Source organism: Anolis carolinensis, chromosome 2 (assembly GCF_035594765.1).
Source record: "Anolis carolinensis isolate JA03-04 chromosome 2, rAnoCar3.1.pri, whole genome shotgun sequence".
Lineage (NCBI taxonomy): Eukaryota > Metazoa > Chordata > Lepidosauria > Squamata > Dactyloidae > Anolis > Anolis carolinensis.
The window spans coordinates 299182130-299200989 of NC_085842.1; the positions used below are offsets into that span (position 1 = coordinate 299182130).

General features: G+C 39.1%; 2 protein-coding genes across 3 annotated transcripts in view; one reads left to right on the top strand and one right to left on the bottom strand.

The window, feature by feature from the left end:
- Positions 1 to 18860, bottom strand: part of parp8 (poly(ADP-ribose) polymerase family member 8) — a 256946-nt gene that overhangs the window by 66912 nt on the left and 171174 nt on the right. For both annotated transcript variants that reach the window (XM_008102812.2, XM_003216192.4), the window contains 2 exons: positions 18012 to 18082; positions 12977 to 13054 (listed from right to left, as the gene is read on the bottom strand). In XM_008102812.2, coding sequence (XP_008101019.1) covers positions 12977 to 13054; positions 18012 to 18082 — 149 coding nt within the window. The remainder of the gene's footprint in view (positions 1 to 12976; positions 13055 to 18011; positions 18083 to 18860) is intronic.
- LOC134296754 (uncharacterized) lies at positions 745 to 3182 on the top strand. Its single transcript, XM_062972423.1, has one exon. It carries the CDS (start codon positions 1330 to 1332, stop codon positions 2977 to 2979), a length of 1650 nt encoding a protein of 549 aa, XP_062828493.1. The 5' UTR covers positions 745 to 1329; the 3' UTR covers positions 2980 to 3182.

The following is an 18860-nucleotide window of genomic DNA, read 5'->3' on the forward strand; positions in this document are numbered from 1 at the left end:
TCTTCTGTGAACCTGTGTTTGGAGACTCCAGAAAAAAATGATTATGTTGCAATGGTTTGAGAAGTTCCATTATTTCTAGTTCATCAAACCTTAGAGAATTCTGAAACAAATCTAAAAGCCTATAAATCAAGATTCCATATAAATAGGGTCATCAGGAACCTTAATTGGAACAGTCTACAGCCCACCTGCTAAGATGCCAATGACTTGACACTTAAATAAATCACAGTAAAAGTCTGCAGAATGTCAATTGGCTTGGAATATACTTGTGAAATAAATCTGAGAAAGTTATTTGACCCTGGGTACCAACATTCTGCTAAAACAGAATGTTTAGAAAATGTGTTGGGATGAATCTGCGTGACTGCCTGAAATATTACTGAAATGTAGAAATATCTCTATTTGGGTTATGAAGTGTGTAATTACCACATTTCAACATTCAATTTCCAACACATATGCATTCTCAGTTTCAATAAGGACAGAATGCAGTAATGTTAAGCATCAATGGCATGGATTGACTAAATATATTCTGTATTCATGATTTTTTTTACTCCTGTTAGTGAAATCACTCTTTTCTGTAGTCATTGTTTTAAGAAATGCATGAATATGAATGAATAACAATGTATTTGAAGAATATCACAAATGTAACGACCATGGCTACATAACAATGTAGTGTTCTGACCTCTTCCCACCACATACGTTCCCATTTACCAGACAGAAGGCACTGTGATTGTGTTGTCGAAGGCTTTCATGGCCGGGATCACAGGGTTGTTGTATGTCTTTCGGGCTGTGTGGCCATGTTCCAGAAGCATTCTCTCCTGACGTTTCGCCCACATCTATGGCAGGCATCCTCAGAGGTTGTGAGGTATGGATAAACTAAGTAAGGAAAGGAAAGAATATATATCTGTGTCCAAGGTGTGGCAAGAGTCCTTTGTCACTGGGAGCCAGCATTAATGTTTCAGTTAATCACCCTAATTAGCATTGGAGATGTTTTGTCCCTTGCCTGGGGGCATCCTTTGTTCAGTCAAGCCTTCATTGTGTTGGTTCCCATCTACTGTTTTGATTTTGGAGTTTTGTAATACTGGTAGCCAGATTTTGTTCATTTTCATGGTTTCTTCCTTTCTGTTAAAGTTGTCCACATGCTTGTGGATTTCAATGGCTTCTCTGTGTAGTCTGACATGATAGTTGTTGGAATGGTCCAGCATTTTTGTGTTCTCAAATGCAAAACTCCCCCCCAGCAACATAACGAGAAAAGAAAGACAGGCCATCAAAGATCTCAACTCAGATCCTGAAATCATCATTCTTCCAGCTGACAAGGGGAATGCCACAGTAATCATGGAAACAAAACAATACAAGGAAAAAATCAGACAACTTCTAGATCCCACAATTTACAAGAAACTGAAACAAGACCCCACTAACAAAATCACCAGAAAAACGAACACTCTAATCAAGAACTCCTCCATTAACTTTGACATACGCCAACAGCTGTGCAAATCAGAAGCCCTCCCACCCAGGCTTTACGGACTCCCCAAAATCCACAAGGACTCCATCCCACTCAGACCCATTGTAAGTGCCATTGGATCGCCGACTTACAACCTGGCAAAATTTCTGGCTACACAGCTACAAACCCACATTGGGCTCACTGCACATTATATCAAGGACTCTACACACTTTATAGAAAAGATCAGCAACCTCAATCTAAGCACCAAGGACATCCTGATCAGCTTTGATGTGGTGTCCCTTTTTACCAAAGTCCCAGTAGCTGACACCCTCACACTAATCAAACAAAACTTCCCAGAAGACATCACAGCCCTGTTTCACCATTGCCTCACCACTAGCTACTTTCAGTGGGACACTGGATTCTATGAACAGAAGGATGGAGTGGCCATGGGGAGCCCCCTCAGCCCAGTAGTAGCAAATTTCTATATGGAATACTTTGAAAAACAGGCCCTAGAAACAGCACCAAAAAAGCCAACTGTTTGGTTCAGATACGTAGATGACACCTTCACAATTTGGAGCCATGGAGAGGAAGAACTCAGCAAGTTCCTGGACCATCTTAACAGCATCCACCCAAACATCCAATTCACCATGGAAAAAGAAAAGGAAGGAAAACTGCCATTTCTAGATGTTCTGGTCATCCGCAAACCCAATCAACAATTGGGCCACACAGTTTACAGAAAACCTACACACACAGATAGATACCTTCATAAAAACTCCAACCATCACCCAAGTCAAAAAAGGAGCACAATCAAAGCCCTGACAGACCGTGCACAAAGAATCTGCGAACCTCACCTCCTCCAAGGTGAACTCAACCACCTAAACTGGGCTCTACAGGCCAATGGATACTCCACCACAGACATCAGAAGAGCTGCAAGGCCAAGAACAAGCCATGAGAGTCAAGACAAAGATCCACCCAGAGGAAAGGTGTTCTTACCATACATCAAGGGAACTACTGACCGCATAGGGAAGCTGATGAAGAAGCACAACCTACAAACTATCTACAGACCCACGAAGAAAATCCAACAAATGCTACGGTCAGCGAAGGACAAGAGGGATCCTCTCTCTTCTGCAGGAGTCTACCGGATACCATGCAGCTGTGGACAAGTCTACATAGGGACCACCAAACGCAGCGCCCAAACAAGAGTCAAAGAACATGAAAGGCACTGCAGACTAATTCAACCAGAGAAATCAGCCATAGCAGAGCATTTGATGAACCAGCCTGGACACAGGATACTATTTGAGAACACAAAAATGCTGGACCATTCCAACAACTATCATGTCAGACTACACAGAGAAGCCATTGAAATCCACAAGCATGTGGACAACTTTAACAGAAAGGAAGAAACCATGAAAATGAACAAAATCTGGCTACCAGTATTACAAAACTCCAAAATCAAAACAGTAGATGGGAACCAACACAATGAAGGCTTGACTGAACAAAGGATGCCCCCAGGCAAGGGACAAAACATCTCCAATGCTAATTAGGGTGATTAACTGAAACATTAATGCTGGCTCCCAGTGACAAAGGACTCTTGCCACACCTTGGACACAGATATATATTCTTTCCTTTCCTTACTTAGTTTATCCATACCTCACAACCTCTGAGGATGCCTGCCATAGATGTGGGCGAAACGTCAGGAGAGAATGCTTCTGGAACATGGCCACACAGCCCGAAAGACATACAACAACCCGGCACTGTGATTGATGGGAGTATGTTCAGTAAATGGCTGAATGACATTCCCACAGATACACACACTCTGTTATGACAGACAGAAGCAGGATCCCTGTTGAAGTTCACTCAACAGGGATCGTGAGTGGGAATTCGGTAACTTGTTTTCTGATCAACGGGGATCAACCCCCATAGATCACTGTAGTTACTCTACAGTGAATGTAGACTGGGTGTAAACTGAGTGTAGACTGGGTGTAGACATGGTCCTTACGTATTCCCTCAAGTAGTAAAATACATAGCAATCACGAATATGAACTAGACACAAATGTGCAGCAGGTTACTCAGTTATACATTCCAGCCATAGGTTGGTGCTCATCTCCATTTCTAAGCTGAAGAGCCGGCGTTGTCTGTAGACACCTCCAAGGTCATGTGGCTGGCATGACTGCATGGAACACCATTACCTTCCCGCCAGAGCGGTACCTATTAATCTACTCACATTTGCATGTTTTTAAAGTGCTAGGTTGGCAGCACCTGGGGCTAACAGCAGGAGCTCACTCCGCTCTCTGGATTCGAACGTGTCCTTTCGGTCCACAAATTAAGCAGCTCAGCGCTTCAACATGCTGCACCACTGGGAGCTCCTGCTAGACTTTAAGGTGCCACAAAATGCTTAAATGTCTATACATGTCTGGATGTTTTATGGGGTCCAGAGGCAATGAGCATTTCTTGGGAAAAGGCATTGAAACTGGGAACCCTGACCCACAGTCAGATGCAGTCAGGTTTATTCGGCCTACAGAACATGGCAGGAGATGTCTTTGAATTAATATCAATTTGTTTGACTATATCTCTATATGTTTGGGGTTTGTCTCTCATTGTCAACATAAAGATGTGCCTGTCAGCCTTTGTGTTCCCCAATCTAGAATGGTGTAATTCATGTGTCTGGGAACTCTTAAAGACAAATATTTTGTTTTCTTTATGTATGCTTGAACAAGTCCTTTCTGTGAAAAAAAAGAAGTGGTTTGGTTTTGCAATTTAAAGATACCTCTTTATGCTTGCTATAGGGAGAATAGGAACAGTGTCTCTAATCTAAGAAGAAATATGAAAAAAATAGCTTATGAGTGACAAGTTGGAATCATTGTTGACTGTATCGATAGACAAATTCAAAGAGGATGATTGAAAACCAACCGTAAATGTTTTTTGCCTTGAGAAGTACAACAATGTTGTTATTTCCCAGAAAGAGCAGACTGTCACAATGAAAAGTGAAATACCTACAAAGATAAAAGATATCATTTTCTTGCATCTGAAAAGACAGTGTTGAGAAGAGATGAGCCATTAAACTGAGACATGATATAGATTTCTGGGGCTGTTCAAGAAAAGGAAAACATTTTTTTCTTCTATGAAATGTCTACAAAGGTGACTAGCAAGAATAAAAAAAGCCTTTTATCACAGATCAAAGTAGAGCTGTCTTCTCCACTATCAGTGACTCATAATCTTTAAATTGTTCCCATACTTTCTTTTAGCCATCACTCAATGCTGACCAGAAAAGTTATTTCTTAAGCTATAGCTTTCAGGCTGTCTGGGTGATACTGGATCCCCCAAGTTTTTCCAGTACTAAAAAGCATAACACAGATTTAGGAATTGTTGCAATCTATATTTCCTTATTAGTTTTATATGTGTTAATGTGTTGTACATTTCTATTCCATCCCATCTCCACACTGATCAAATAGATTTTAATGTATTTGTACATGACTGAAAAAAACACATTAACACATACAAAACGAATAAGGAAATATAGACTGTATTTATACATGACTGAGGAGACCCCGATGGCACAGTGGGTTAAACTGCTGAGCTGCTGAACTTGCTGACCAAAAAGTCAGCAGTTCAAATTGGGGGAGTCTTCCCTGCAGACTAGGACACGGAACAATGGCTTCAAACTACAGGAAAGGAGATTCCACCTGAACATCAGGAAGAACTTCCTCACTGTGAGAGCTGTTCGACAGTGGAACTCTCTCCCCGGGGCCGTGGTGGAGGCTCCTTCCTTGGAGGCTTTTAAGCAGAGGCTGGATGGCCATCTGTCGGGGGTGCTTTGAATGCGATTTCCTGCTTCTTAGCAGGGGGTTGGACTAGATGGCCCATGTGGTCTCTTCCAACTCTACTATTCTATGATTCTATGATTCTATGATTCTATGATTCTATGAGTGGGGTGAGCTCCCGCTGTTAGCCCCAGCTTCTGTCAACCTAGCAGTTCAAAAACATGTAAATGTGAGTAGATCTATAGGTATCGCTCCAGTTGGAAGGTAATGGTGTTCCATGCAGTCATGCAGGCCACATGATCTTGGAGGTGTCTATGGACAACGCGGGCTCTTCAGCTTAGAAATTAAGATGAGCACCAACCCCCAGAGTCGGACACGACTAGACTTAATGTCAGGGGAAAACCTTTACCTTTACCTTATATATGACTGAAATTAATGCCATATTCAAATCTATATTTTCACATAATATCCATTTATAAATATATTTTTATTTAAAATACTCATCTCTGAAGACATCTTATATTGTGATTGTTTCTTTTCAAACTGAGGCCTAAACTAGGCTTGAGCAAATTTTTCGTTAGTTCGTTTCGAAAGTACTTTTGAATTGATATTTGAACCATCTGCTCACTGCCTTACAAATATTACGAATTTGAATAAAAAAGTACCTTTTTTCGTTTGTTTCTGATGTCTTCGGATGTAGCTATAGCCCCTCTGAGAGGAGAAGCCATGTTGGCATGCCTCTCAGCCAATCAGAGCGGAAGAGAGAGGGAGGGAGAGGCATGGCCATCGATCTGCTAGCATTTTTAAAAAATGTTGCTTCAAAAATCCCCCAAAATCAGTGGATGGGTCAAACATTATTCAAAAGATAATTATATTCCACTCTTTTCATCAATCCTATTGTGGAATCATCCAGCTTACACTGGATATCACAAACTCATCAAGCATTCTTAGAAAATGGTATGTTTGCACAGAATTATGTTTCCTTTCTCTCTTGAAAAGCACAGGCATGTTTGACATTTTATACTTAGCTTTTCATTTTGCTATACCAATATCTACCATGTATTCAAAGATGCTTGGCTGATTATTAAAACATGTACACCACACCTCCATGTTCTTATAAAGTGCCCTCAAGGCAATTATCAACCATCAAAATACCAAAATCAATAAAACAATGAAACAGAAACAGCAGTGGAGATGATAAATCAAGAATGTTCAAGAGGAATGGCTTGCTAAATGACTTGTCAAAGCAATAAAAATGTTAATTAACATCTTAAAAAAGAATTAAGAAGCTATGGCTCATAAGCTGCTTGGTCTTTCAGTTTCTCTCCAGGCCTAACTCTCTCTTCCCCTCCATGGGGCAAAATCTCTTATCATTGATCACCCACTGAATCTTTTTTAATGTCAAGAGCGACTTGAGAAACTGCAAGTCACTTCTGGTGTGAGAGAATTGGTCGTCTGCTAGGACGTTGCCCAGGGGACGACCGGATGTTTTGATGTTTTTATAATCCTTGTGGGAGGCTTCTCTCATGTCCCCGAATGGAGCTGGAGCTGATAGAGGGAGCTCATCCTCGCTTTCCCCGGGTTGAATTCGAATTGGTAACCTTCAAGTCAGCAACCCAACCTTTAAGTCATCAGTCCTGCCGGCACAAAGGTTTAACCCACTGCGCCACTGGGGGCTCCACCCACTGAATTTAATTAAGACATTTTCATATGCAAAAAGTTTCTTGCACATTGTGTTGCATTTAAGTTTTAACTAGCCCCCATTGGTGCCAATTAAGCTTTTTTTTTTTTTTAAAGGCAGGACTGAGTGGAGAGAAGAAGAGATACTAAAGTAGAGAGAATATATTATTTATTTATTTATTTAAAACATGTATATTCTGCCCTTCCTACCCCGAAGGTGACTCAGGGAGGAGCACAACATTTATACGGCAAACATGCCGGAATATAAAACTAAACCATAAATATACATAAACAATGCAATCAGTTATCTATCTATCTAAACTATCACATCAGCTGTACCGTATCCAATCAGCAGGGTGAAATTTCCTATTGCTGCCATTATTGCACTGCCCCAAAGACTTGGTCCCACAGCCAGGTCTTTACCATCTTTCTGAAGGACAGGAGGGAGGGGGCTGATCTAATCCTGCCAGGGAGGGAGTTCCATAGTCGAGGGGCAATCACTGAGAAGGCCCTGTCTCTTGTCCCCGCCAATTGCGCCTGTGACAGTGGTGGGACTGAGAGCAGGGCCTCCCTGGAAAAATGATTATGCTGTCCCACTGTTGCAATTTCAGCTTTCAGCAGTGATGCCACTTGAAGAAAAGCTGTGTGCATATTTTTGTGAGGCAGGGGAGAGTAAAACTGTAAATCTGTGTGTGCAGATTGGCATGTGTAAGCGTTATGTTAGTGAGCATACACATAAACACACTGAGCAGTGGGGAAAATATATAGTAAAAAAGCAAAGGTTTCCCCTGACGTTAAGTCCAGTTGTGTCCGACTCTGGGGGTTGGTGCTCATCTCCATTTCTAAGCTGAAGAGCTGGCGTTGTCCATAGACACCTCCAAGATCATGTGGCTGGCATGACTGCATGGAACGCCATTACCTTCCTGCTGGAGCGGTACCTATTGATCTACTCACATTTGCATGTTTTCGAACTGCTGGGTTGGCAGAAGCTGGAGCTAACAGCGGGCGCTCACTCCGCTCCCGGGATTTGAACCTGGGACCTTTCGGTCTGCAAGTTCAGCAGCTCAGTGCTTTAACACACTGAGCCACCGGAGGCTCCTATAAATGCATAAATTAGGGGGGGAAATCGTACAAAAATGCATAATATACAGAAAAATGGAAAAAATGCAAATGGAAAAAACTTTCACAACAGAACCAGAAGGGAAATGTGATAAAATTTTGAATATTTTCATATACTCAGCAATGACCAAATTATAAGGAACTGGAAGTACAGCAGAGGCTGCAGTGAGTTCACTTCTAACCCAACATAGAGCCACGATATAAGTACTGTATCTCTTCTCAAAAAAAGGAAAAAGAACCAGCTCCTAGAATGGCAAAAGGCAAAAGCTTAGTCCATCCCAGAAGAACCTAAATGAAGCACTGATTCCCTCTGCTTTCTCTGAAGCAGCACTACTTCTGGACTTTTAGAATCCAGTTGTTTTCTCTCTTGAGCATCCCTTTTTACTGTTTATTTATTTTATTGATCTTGTCTCTTCTCATATCCCCTTGGCCTTTAAATGTGTTCTTTCGGAGTTTTCAAAAGGACAGCCAAATTAGTCTGTTTCAACATAAAAACAGAATGCAGGGAAATAAGGTATCTAGAAGCACTGCTAAGGCTGACATATTTTATGATATTTAATCTGATGATGAAGAGAGCTGTCATCTACAAAAGCGTATGCTGTAATTTATCAGTTACTTTCAAAGATCTTCCCCAGTGAATTATTCATTTTGCCTGAATTCTGTTTTCGTTCAGTACAAATGTAAATGCTGAATTGCCCACTCCAATATGCATTTTATTGCAACCTCACTTTGATGAATTCTTCCATGATATTTTTTAAAATTGTAAAAAGGGTCATAACACACACTCACTTGTCCTAATAAAATCTATATAACTGTTGGCCAGAATTCATTATAAGCTATTTGTTAGTTTATGAATGTACAAAATAAGGTTATATAACACATATTTTGTGAGATATTTCATAAAAGGAATTCAAAAGTATGATAAACCACAATTTGTTGATTTTGCTTATAGCATTTACATCTAAAATCTCTTCCAAATTCAGGCAAAGGCCAGATTAAGGTAATTGATGTCCTACAACAGCTCTCAAAACAAATAAGTGGTCAAGCCAAGGCTGTGGGGAGTCCACATGATGTACAGCTGGTTTTGCAACAGAAACACTGCTTTCAATCTTTGTCTGGAACAAGGGGAAACACAATTTACTCCAGAGCTCCCACAAAGCTCTGGAGTGTTCCCGTTGTTTTTGAGCTGTGGATAGCCAGATCAGGCTGAATTTGTCCCAATTCAGTATTCACATATTAACACACCCATCGCTGTGTTGCTGGCTAGAAGAAGCTCTCTGACAGAGCCTTGTTGGCAACATGCTTCTGATGGTCCCATGGCTAGGCACCTTGTTGTGACCTTATCAGAAGCAATATCACCAGGAAGCCTCTGAAAGAGAACTGCTTCTGGCTGGCAAAACAAAAATGATTCCAATGTGCTTTTGGTTTGGTTGACCATCTGGACACCAAAAATACTCTGAGGACATTCTCATGCTATGCTGCACTGCAGAAGTTCCAGAGCAAAGGACTGTGGATTATTTTGATAAGTGTAAATGTAAGGCAGAAGTCTCAAAGACAGAAACCCCAGTCCCTGAATTGCCTCATCACTCACACTGTAATGGGAAATAGGGGTAAACTAAGTACTAAATACTATCAACTTGAGGTGACAGCAAGAGAAGAAATATAATACAGTCCCACTTTTCCTTAGTAGCATTTCTCTCTTGTGTGTGTCACAATACAAGAAGTGTGTGTTTTCACTTAGTCTTGGTTTAGGGCAGAATACACCAGATACCTCCACATCAGGTGCTCATTAACCTCACATAGTTAGAATCTATCTCTTATTGCTCAGAATTAATCTGTATTATCATCATGGTTGACTTGCAATTTGAAACTGAGTTTCCCCAAACCTTAACCAGTGGTTCCCAAACTTGGGTCCTCTAAGGGGTTTGGACTAAGGCCCCAGCTAACATAGTCAATAGTCAGGAATTCTGGGAGATGAAGTCAAAAACATCTGAGTAAGCAAAGTTTGGAAATTACTGCTGTAACCATTACACCACATTTACTACTATCTTCTTCACATATCATTTTAAGCTAGTCAAAAATGTCTTTCAGTACCTAATTATTATAATTTTAATTTTTTCACCATGTTGACCCAGGGTGATATAGTAGTTTAGCTATTTGGGCTACAACTCTGGGAGTCCATAGTTTTAATCCTTGGTCAAAGGCTGAATTTTGCAAGGCAAGTGATACTGTCTCAACCTTAGAAGACAATGGTGAACCTCTAAATTAATCTTGGCAACAACAACAAAAAAACAAAAACAAAAGTATGAGAGTGTTGCCATATGCTGGAGTAGACTTGAAGGCACATAACAATCATAATATGTTACTTGTTTCAAATAGTTTAAACTGCCTATTAATTTGCTATTTTAAGTCCAAGAAAACTTGACCATTTATAATAATAAACTTCTAAAGATTGCTTTAAAATTAGAATGTAGGAAGCATTATCTTATCCACAAAGAGTCTTCAATTACAAAACAGCATAACAGTGCAAATAACAAAAACAGCAGGTGAGAGGAAAAATTCAGGTTTTAAAAAGGACTGAATGAATTAAAAGATATTCATTGGGCATCAAAAAGTCATTATAGTTGTGTTATAATCCACCAACTTTTTGCCAAGGAAGACTCAAAATGAAGGAGGAGGAGCTCCTAGGGATCAGGAGAATCCAAAAGACTTAGAGACAACTAGGAGTAATTTACTTTCTTGAGAAGCCTATAGCATTTGGAAGAAACAAAGCACCAAGACCATGCCCTGCTCCAGCCTCACTCCCTCACTTTCATCAGCATGACCACCAATAGAATACCAATGGAAGCCCAGATCCAGATTGCGATTGCTTTCAGTCTCCAGGTATTCGCTCCTTCCAGAGGACACCAACCATAGACATGTGCTAAACTTCTGTGATTTGTCTTCCCTGAATGAATTGGAGCATGTCTAACAATAGTATAAACCCTATTGTTAACACCTAACTTGAGTAGACCCATTGAATCAGTTGAATTTCTCTACATGTTGTTTCATCAATGATTGACTTATTTGGTCTACTTTAGTTTGAACAAACTAACAGAATTCAGGTCAACATGGTTATATTTTATGTGTAAACACAGAAATAAATACAGAGAGGTATAAACATACTCATACATGTACACATATGCACATATAATTATTTTTCTATTATACCATCTATGCTTCATGAGTTTTTTTGACAAAAAGTCCAGACAACTAAAGATATCATTACCTCTTTAGCTTTGTTCATTACTGAAGTCAGAATACTTGTCCAGATGGAACCTTTGGTCTGATCGATCAATGCATGTTTTTGTTGTGATGCAAACATAAAAGCAGGAACCAGTGAAAGAATGTTGCCCTGAAGACCAAGGATTCCATTCCAGTTCCATGCTCCAAATAAATCAGTGCCATTAACAAATATTTTAAATGTTTTCAGACATCTGTGGTCATTCTTTTGGTTTAAAATAAATTTTATAGAAGGATATGAATCACAAGAAATAACTTTGGAGCACCAAAAAGAACACGTTTAATCAAGAACCCCAAACAAACCTTTTGCTATTCTCATAAAATAGCACTCAAAGAGGAATAGTGCTTTTATTCCTTCTTTTCAAGGAATATATGCTAGGATTGTGAATTCCACTGAGGCAGAGAGAAAAGAGTCAGAAAGTTTCTCCAATACCTCTTTTATTTATTTTAAAAAAAATAATGATCAGCAAATTTCAAGGTGAATGAGACTTGAAGATTGCAAAAACGGTTTCTGCTACTCTGCACTGGGAAAAAGTTATGTAACTGACTTTTTCAACATTGAAATGTACAACACTTGCATGCATTTTTGCTTTTTGCTGTGGCAGCAGCCTGAAGCATGCTCAAAGGAAACTTAAGTTTTACTAGTAAGTTTTATTTCCAAGTCAATGGGCTAAAGACTTGGGTCTTCATATTCATATTTTGAGATTCACATCAATGGAACACTATAAAATTACATACTTTGCACAATTTTGTAGAATGAATCCTCCATGCAGAGATCGAGACCCTTTATCTCTGCATGGGAGATTCAACTTATAAACCCATTCTCAGTATGTAGGTTAAATCCGTTACATGTGCATGCAGAAATAAACCTGAAAAATAAACACCAGAATCAGCCTAATACTATGTCTTTTCCTGAAAAATAAGACTTTGCGCCACCTCCATTACAAATTGTATTTATCTATGCATGTCTTCAAGATAACAAACTTAAGAAGCAAGCTGAAATCATATAATGGAAATAAATCTAATCAAAACAGGAGGCCAACTCCCACTATCACTTCTGCACAAACACACTGTGAAAGAATGTTATATAGACTAAATTCCCAATGGAGAAAATTGAGGGCCAAGATTCAATGTTGGGTTGTATGATATAAATCTGCACATTGGAGTTATATATTACTGCTGCTATGCTGTTCTTGTGTTGAACGGCAATGTTGAACAATTAAATCAAGATCTCACATGTGAAATTGAAGACACAACGAAATGCATAATACAATCCCATGCACATCTATGCATAATGCAACAACACTGAATGCACAAAAACTTTTTCTGTAACATTTAACAAAATATGGCTTTTCTACATTGGACAAAAGATATCCAACCACTTTTGTAAGAGAACATGTGCATTCGTAAGAATTTGGAAAGTCTAATTTTCTAAGTTCTCCTTAACATAATAATTGGAATCTATTACTGAATCTATTACATTAATATCAACGGCATACCATGAAATTCGGTAGAACAAAAAGTGGGTGATAAACATACAGCTCAATCTGTCCAGTGTTTTATCAATAGGCAACCACCTATTGCCTTGTGTTCCTAATTAAAGCAGGGAAAAAATCTCCACAATACAGTTTATAGTTGCATCATTGTCATATAATATTTATATTTGAACTTTGAGCAAGATAGTTATTTATTCCTTTACCTGCCCACCATAGTAAAACTCTTCTGAGTCATTGTCTCCTTCTGAATCTTCTTCAACTGCACTGCTGTGCCTTGATTCCTGGTTAAAAGAAGAGATAGGAAAAGAAGACAGAAAAATAAATTGGATAAATAGTTTGCCATTTTTTTCAGTTGGGAATTATACACACTGAGAACTGGCTAAGTGCTGGTCTAGATTTGCCAACCCCTCCCCCCCCCCAAAAAAAACAAAAAACAAAAACCCAGCCCCAGACTCACCCTGAATGAAAGGCTAGCTGTCTTCATGAAGTGCAATAACTTCCAGTGAGTATCTCAAGATTTTTTTTATTATTATTATTTTGCTTTAAATCAACTTTACTATGCTTTGGCCCAGGGGAAACTCTGAAGTTTACTGGAAACTCTATAGCAGTGTTTCTCAAATTGTGCTTCTTCAGGTGTTTTGGACTTAAGCTCCCAGAAATCCCAGCCATCTTACCAGCTGTTAGGAATTGTGGGAGCTGAAGTCCAAAACTCTGTTCTAAAGTATCTCAGAACTTTGGACCAATCTAGACAGGTCCAATTGGATCAGATCCACTAACCAGATTGGGCAATGGTACCATGATGGATGATCACCCTTTCCCTGTGCTCATCAGTGCAGAAAAAGGGGATGGATTGTGCCCATGTTCCTATAGCTAACCAACCAAAAAGCTCCATTTGAGCTCCTGGCCATTCTTGTACTATTGCTGATGTCAGAATGAGGCACCCTCATGACCAGCAAGAAGCAATGTGCCTGAAGTGCAGAGTCTGTTGCATTTGCAGAGATTCTCTGTGCAAAATAGAACCTTATTTTTCTATGCTTTGGTTCAAATAGTGGGTCTTAGACAAGACAAGGTTTCCCTGCTTCAGAGATTGAGACCCAAACTTTCTTTTCCTTGCATGTGGAGTATAAACACTTACTGAACATATGAACAGGGTTTCATTGTTACACTGTCTTCTGAGTACCTGTTCAAGTCAACAATGCCAAGTACACACAATGAAGAGAGATAATAGTTGCTTAGCTTGATAGCTAAGCTTTGTTATTCTGAAGCATTTTTCAGGTTCCCCCTAGCAACCATGTGAGATTAAGCAGAAGCCTATATACACTGTAGATGTTTTGTATTCCCATACCCTCTTCTAGCACAGGCCTGCACATCTGACAATCCACTAGGACAAAAATAGCACAAAGACTGTGTGGGCAGGAGGCACAAGCAAGATAATAAGCTCCTATTGGGATCCACACTGAGCTTGCTGGATCAGAACTTGCCTTAGGATTATATCAGAGCAAGGAGGGAGAACATTTCCTCTTCCAAATAACTACAAATCCCATCAATTTCATCTGGCAAGGCCAATTGTCAGAAATTGTGAGTACTGTAATCTAAAACATCTGAAGGGATATTTCCCCTCCACTGTATTAGAAAATCTACCAGGATAATGCAACATGCATTAACCGGAGATAAAGATGAACAATCAAATGTTAAAGCTCTTCAAATCAGTATAGATATAAAGAAGTTAAGGTCAAATATAGAGGTCCATGAACCATTTCCTGGCTCCCAAGACTCTATGGGGACTAGAAAAAGTCTCCAAAAATGCCAGAAGGCCACTTCCTATTTTGTAATAGGATAGCTCAAGATACAAAAAGGTCCTAGGAAAATGGGTATGTATTTAGAATCCACACAAACATCAGTATATGAGTTTCCATATAATTTGGAACATAACAGTTGGTGGTTTCCATGTCAGTGGTACAATAAAATTTTCAAAGTTTTAATCCAAACATTAAATGAGCTATCCAGGATTTTGAAATTATTTGGGGAATAAGATTCAGTTTAAAATTCAGAATGGAATTACCACCCACCGACAGGAAATTACCAGCCATCAGGGGTTGGACCCCCAAAATTTTAGATGATATTGAAGCTTCCATAGTCCTGCTTTTCTTATGCTGAAGCTGTCTATACCAATGATGGGCACTATGCAGTCTGCACATCACATGGTGCCTCAAGGCACCTCTGCCACTTTCAAATCATGCTACCAAATTTCAACAGAAAAATGAGAAACTCAATTTAAATTTGACAATGTAATGGATGAAAAGACAGCGACCTACTCTGGTTCCTAAGGAATGAAACTAGCCGCTGGAGTTGTTCACCCTTTCTCTACATGATTATGGTTGAGGCTGCTAGAAAAGTGTGTAGACATGGCAACCGGCCAGTGTAATACCAAGAATGATAAAAGCTACAAAGACAACACAACATAATTACCCACTTTAGCAAAGAACAGTATACACCAAAGGTCAGAAAATCTAGTAGTAAACAAAAAGCACAACACAATTCTTTGGGTTTATTTTTGGCATGCAGTGCTTCTGTCAGCAAGATTGAATACATATGTAGTGAACTAAGTAAGCATTCAAACATATATCTAGTTCATGTAAATATACATAAATCCTTGGCATCAAATTTGATCTCTGTAGGATCCATGGCTTCGACTAGAATTCGACTAGAATTCAGATTCTGGGAAACTGTTTTTCCACTGGTGCATTTGATATAGCCAGTGCTGGAGGAACTGTTTGCTTAATAATGTGTTTTATCTATTCCTTTATTTGGAAGGAATCTTAGTATTTCAGTCATTAGTAGGTGGGATAATCAGGGGAGTAATGTTTAAATAAAGTTCCATAAACACTGAATTACATTAGGTCCACAGAGCTTATAACTAGCAATGCCCTATCTTTGATGTTTAGATAATGGCTATACAGTAGAGTCTCACTTATCCAACACTCGCTTATCCAACGTTCTGGATTATCCAACGCATTTTTGTAGTCAATGTTTTCAATATATCGTGATATTTTGGTGCTAAATTCGTAAATACAGTAATTACTACATAGCATTACTGCATATTGAACTACTGTTTAATAGGCTTTTCCTTAATGCCTCCTTATTATCCAACATATTTGCTTATCCAACATTCTGCCGGCCCGTTTATATTGGATAAGTGAGACTCTACTGTACTATTATTTATATTATAATCTTATTGCCTGTATGTCCTCCTTTGACAAAACCATGTTGATTAGACTATTATACATGCTTCATTCCTGTTACAGGTCTGTCACTGAATAGAAATCAGCAAGGTGAATTGAAGATGGGTGAGTGTTGGGAATCTGCTCAAAATCACATTCGCTTTCTAAGCAATCGCCACGATTTATGAATACAACACAATTTTTTAAAGTTGTCTTATGTGAAAAATTAGCAATTTTCAGGGAAGGAGTGGGATTGATTTTATTTTCTCCTTACAAATGATCTTAACAAAATATAAGAATGTTGTAACATTTACAGTTTTCATAAAAATAGGGAGCTGTTCCAAATAGAGTATCACTACAAGTGACTGAGGGCCCTTCCACACAGCCCTATATCCTAGAATATCAAAGCAGAAAATCCACTCAGATAACCCAGTTCAAAGCAGATATTGTGGGATTTGATGCCTTGATATTCTGGGATATAGGGCTGTGTGGAAGTGCCCTAAGGTCCCTTCTATATGGTCCTTATATCCCAGGATCTGATCCCAGATTATCTGCTTATCCCAGATTATATGTCAGTGGAGACTCATATAACCCAGTTCAAAGCAGATAACCTGAGATCACATCCTGGGATATAAGTGTAGAAGGGGCCTGATTCATGGAAGAGCATAAACGAAGTACAAATCTTTCTCATTTCTTACCAAGATGGATTTTTTCCAGATTTTTTCCAGGTATGGATGTACGTTTTGTTAGGTTTTTGGACAATTTTGTTTGTTAGTTTGTTTTTAAAAAAAATCCTTTCCCAACCATCCTAAGTTAGTCTGGGTGCAAAGGTTGGATCTCTCTCTCTCAAAAAGACAAATCTGAAACTTCTGGGAACACAGGGCGCTGTCTTACTGTAAATGAGCATACTGGTCCATCTAGAATAATGCTGTCTAAATTGATGGGCCATGGCTATGGAGAGTTTCAGGTAAGGGATTTCTTCACTTCTACCTGGAAGTGATAGAAAGTGGATTTTTGTATGCAAACAAATGTCCTATGGCATATCTCTGAAAATGATACTGACCTAGATTTTGGTCTGCAGGACTAGAAATTCATGCAGAGAAAGGAAAGAAAGCTGATTTCTTTGTGTCACCTTGAAGGCTAACACGTTTATTCTAGTATCTCCTTTTAGAAGCAAGATCATTTAATCATCAGGAAGTAATGCTTAGTTTACAATGATTGACAGCTTGTTTATACAACCAAAATAATAGAACTGCAATTCTGATCATTCCCTCTTTTGAAAAGAATTAAAACATTTCTTGGGCCTAAAACTGTGCAAGGGAGTTAAAATATGATAAACATTTCTCCCAGAATAACTGTAGATCATTGAAGAACAGTTATTGGCAAAAACTGGGATTTTATTTGCAGTGAGGCTGCTGGGGAGCTAAAGTAGCCCCATAGCCTCTCACAGTTGCCCACTCAACCCATAAATGATTAAGGGGCATGTTTGCCACAATGTTAGATTTTTCAGACAAAATGCTGCACATGTGGTCCAACATATCATTAAAAATTATGTCTTTTTTTCCACAAATACCTCCATTCTTGAACCCAAACAAGGAAGGAAGCAAGCGTCCTCCACATTGGTCTCTACATAAAACGGGATACCACACTGGATAGGTCTCAGGTCTGATCCAACAAGGCTCTTAAAACTATACGTATTTGTGTGCATATTTATTTTTGAACATGTATGTTTTTGACATATATTTAGGATAGAATTGCAAACCCATTCCTAGAGGTTCTTACTCTTATGAAATAGTGCACATACAAATTCAATGGGCATCAAATTGCCTTATTCACTTCAGTGGCACAGTCAAGTGTGTGGCTTTTAACAGATGAGCACACAACCCATTGAATAAAGGCCAATGTTGGAGTATTTTTGTGGCCATGTCAAGTTGGAGAAAATATATTATCCAGCATTCCATCTTGTTATAGTCCTGTCTCTGTTCTGTTAGCTGAAAATAATCAAACAGTGCCATACCTCTCCATTTTCTCTTTGTAACTTCGATTTTATGGATAAACAACAGTTGACATCACTGGTTTTTCGTAATTCTATAAAAAGGGAGGGGGGAGAGAAAAGAGAAGGCAAAGTTAACAGGCAGGAAATGCAAATTTATTTTTTAGTCTATGACACTACACTTTGATATAAACAATCATGAAACAGAATCATAACTTGAAGATGTTATTATTTGCCATAAGCTTGACTTACATTAAGACTCATTTATGTCTCTTTCTGTCAGTCTATGGAATCTTGAGAATGCTCTTCCAGTGAAACACATTAAAAGAATTGATAATCTTCCTATAGTATTTTCACTGTCTGACTTTAACTGCTATTCATAGAAACTAGAAATACAATAGATTCTGACTTTGTTATTTAACAATTTATCTTTACACTTCAGAATCTTATTTATCTTTATACTTCTGGCTCTTAATGAGACATGCTGCATTATCAAAGGATTTCTACACCCCACACCACTGGAGAAATTATATTGTTTAGCCAGTATTGCACCACCTGACATTCATCGGGAAGGAGCAGCCAGTAATGAAAGGACCAAGGCAGTGACATCTCCTGCTCATCCTCTGTTTGGATATTAGCCAGCAAGTCAATGCCTTAAATCAAGAAACAGCTTTCTAAGATCTACAGAGTTACTTGCAGGAACATCTCAGCAAGCATGAATCCAAAAGTGGCAGGTTAAAACCTGGAACCTCAATCAGTGGCTGATACCGGATGAGAAACTCTCCCCTGGGCACACAGAAGACTGGGCCACTTGGAAGGTGCTGAACAGACTGCACTCTGATACCACAAGATGCAGAGCCAATCTTAAGAAAT

Excerpts from the sequence above, each read along its gene's own strand:
- LOC134296754 (XM_062972423.1), top strand. The coding sequence starts at position 1,330 with ATGGAAACAAAACAATACAAGGAAAAAATCAGACAACTTCTAGATCCC.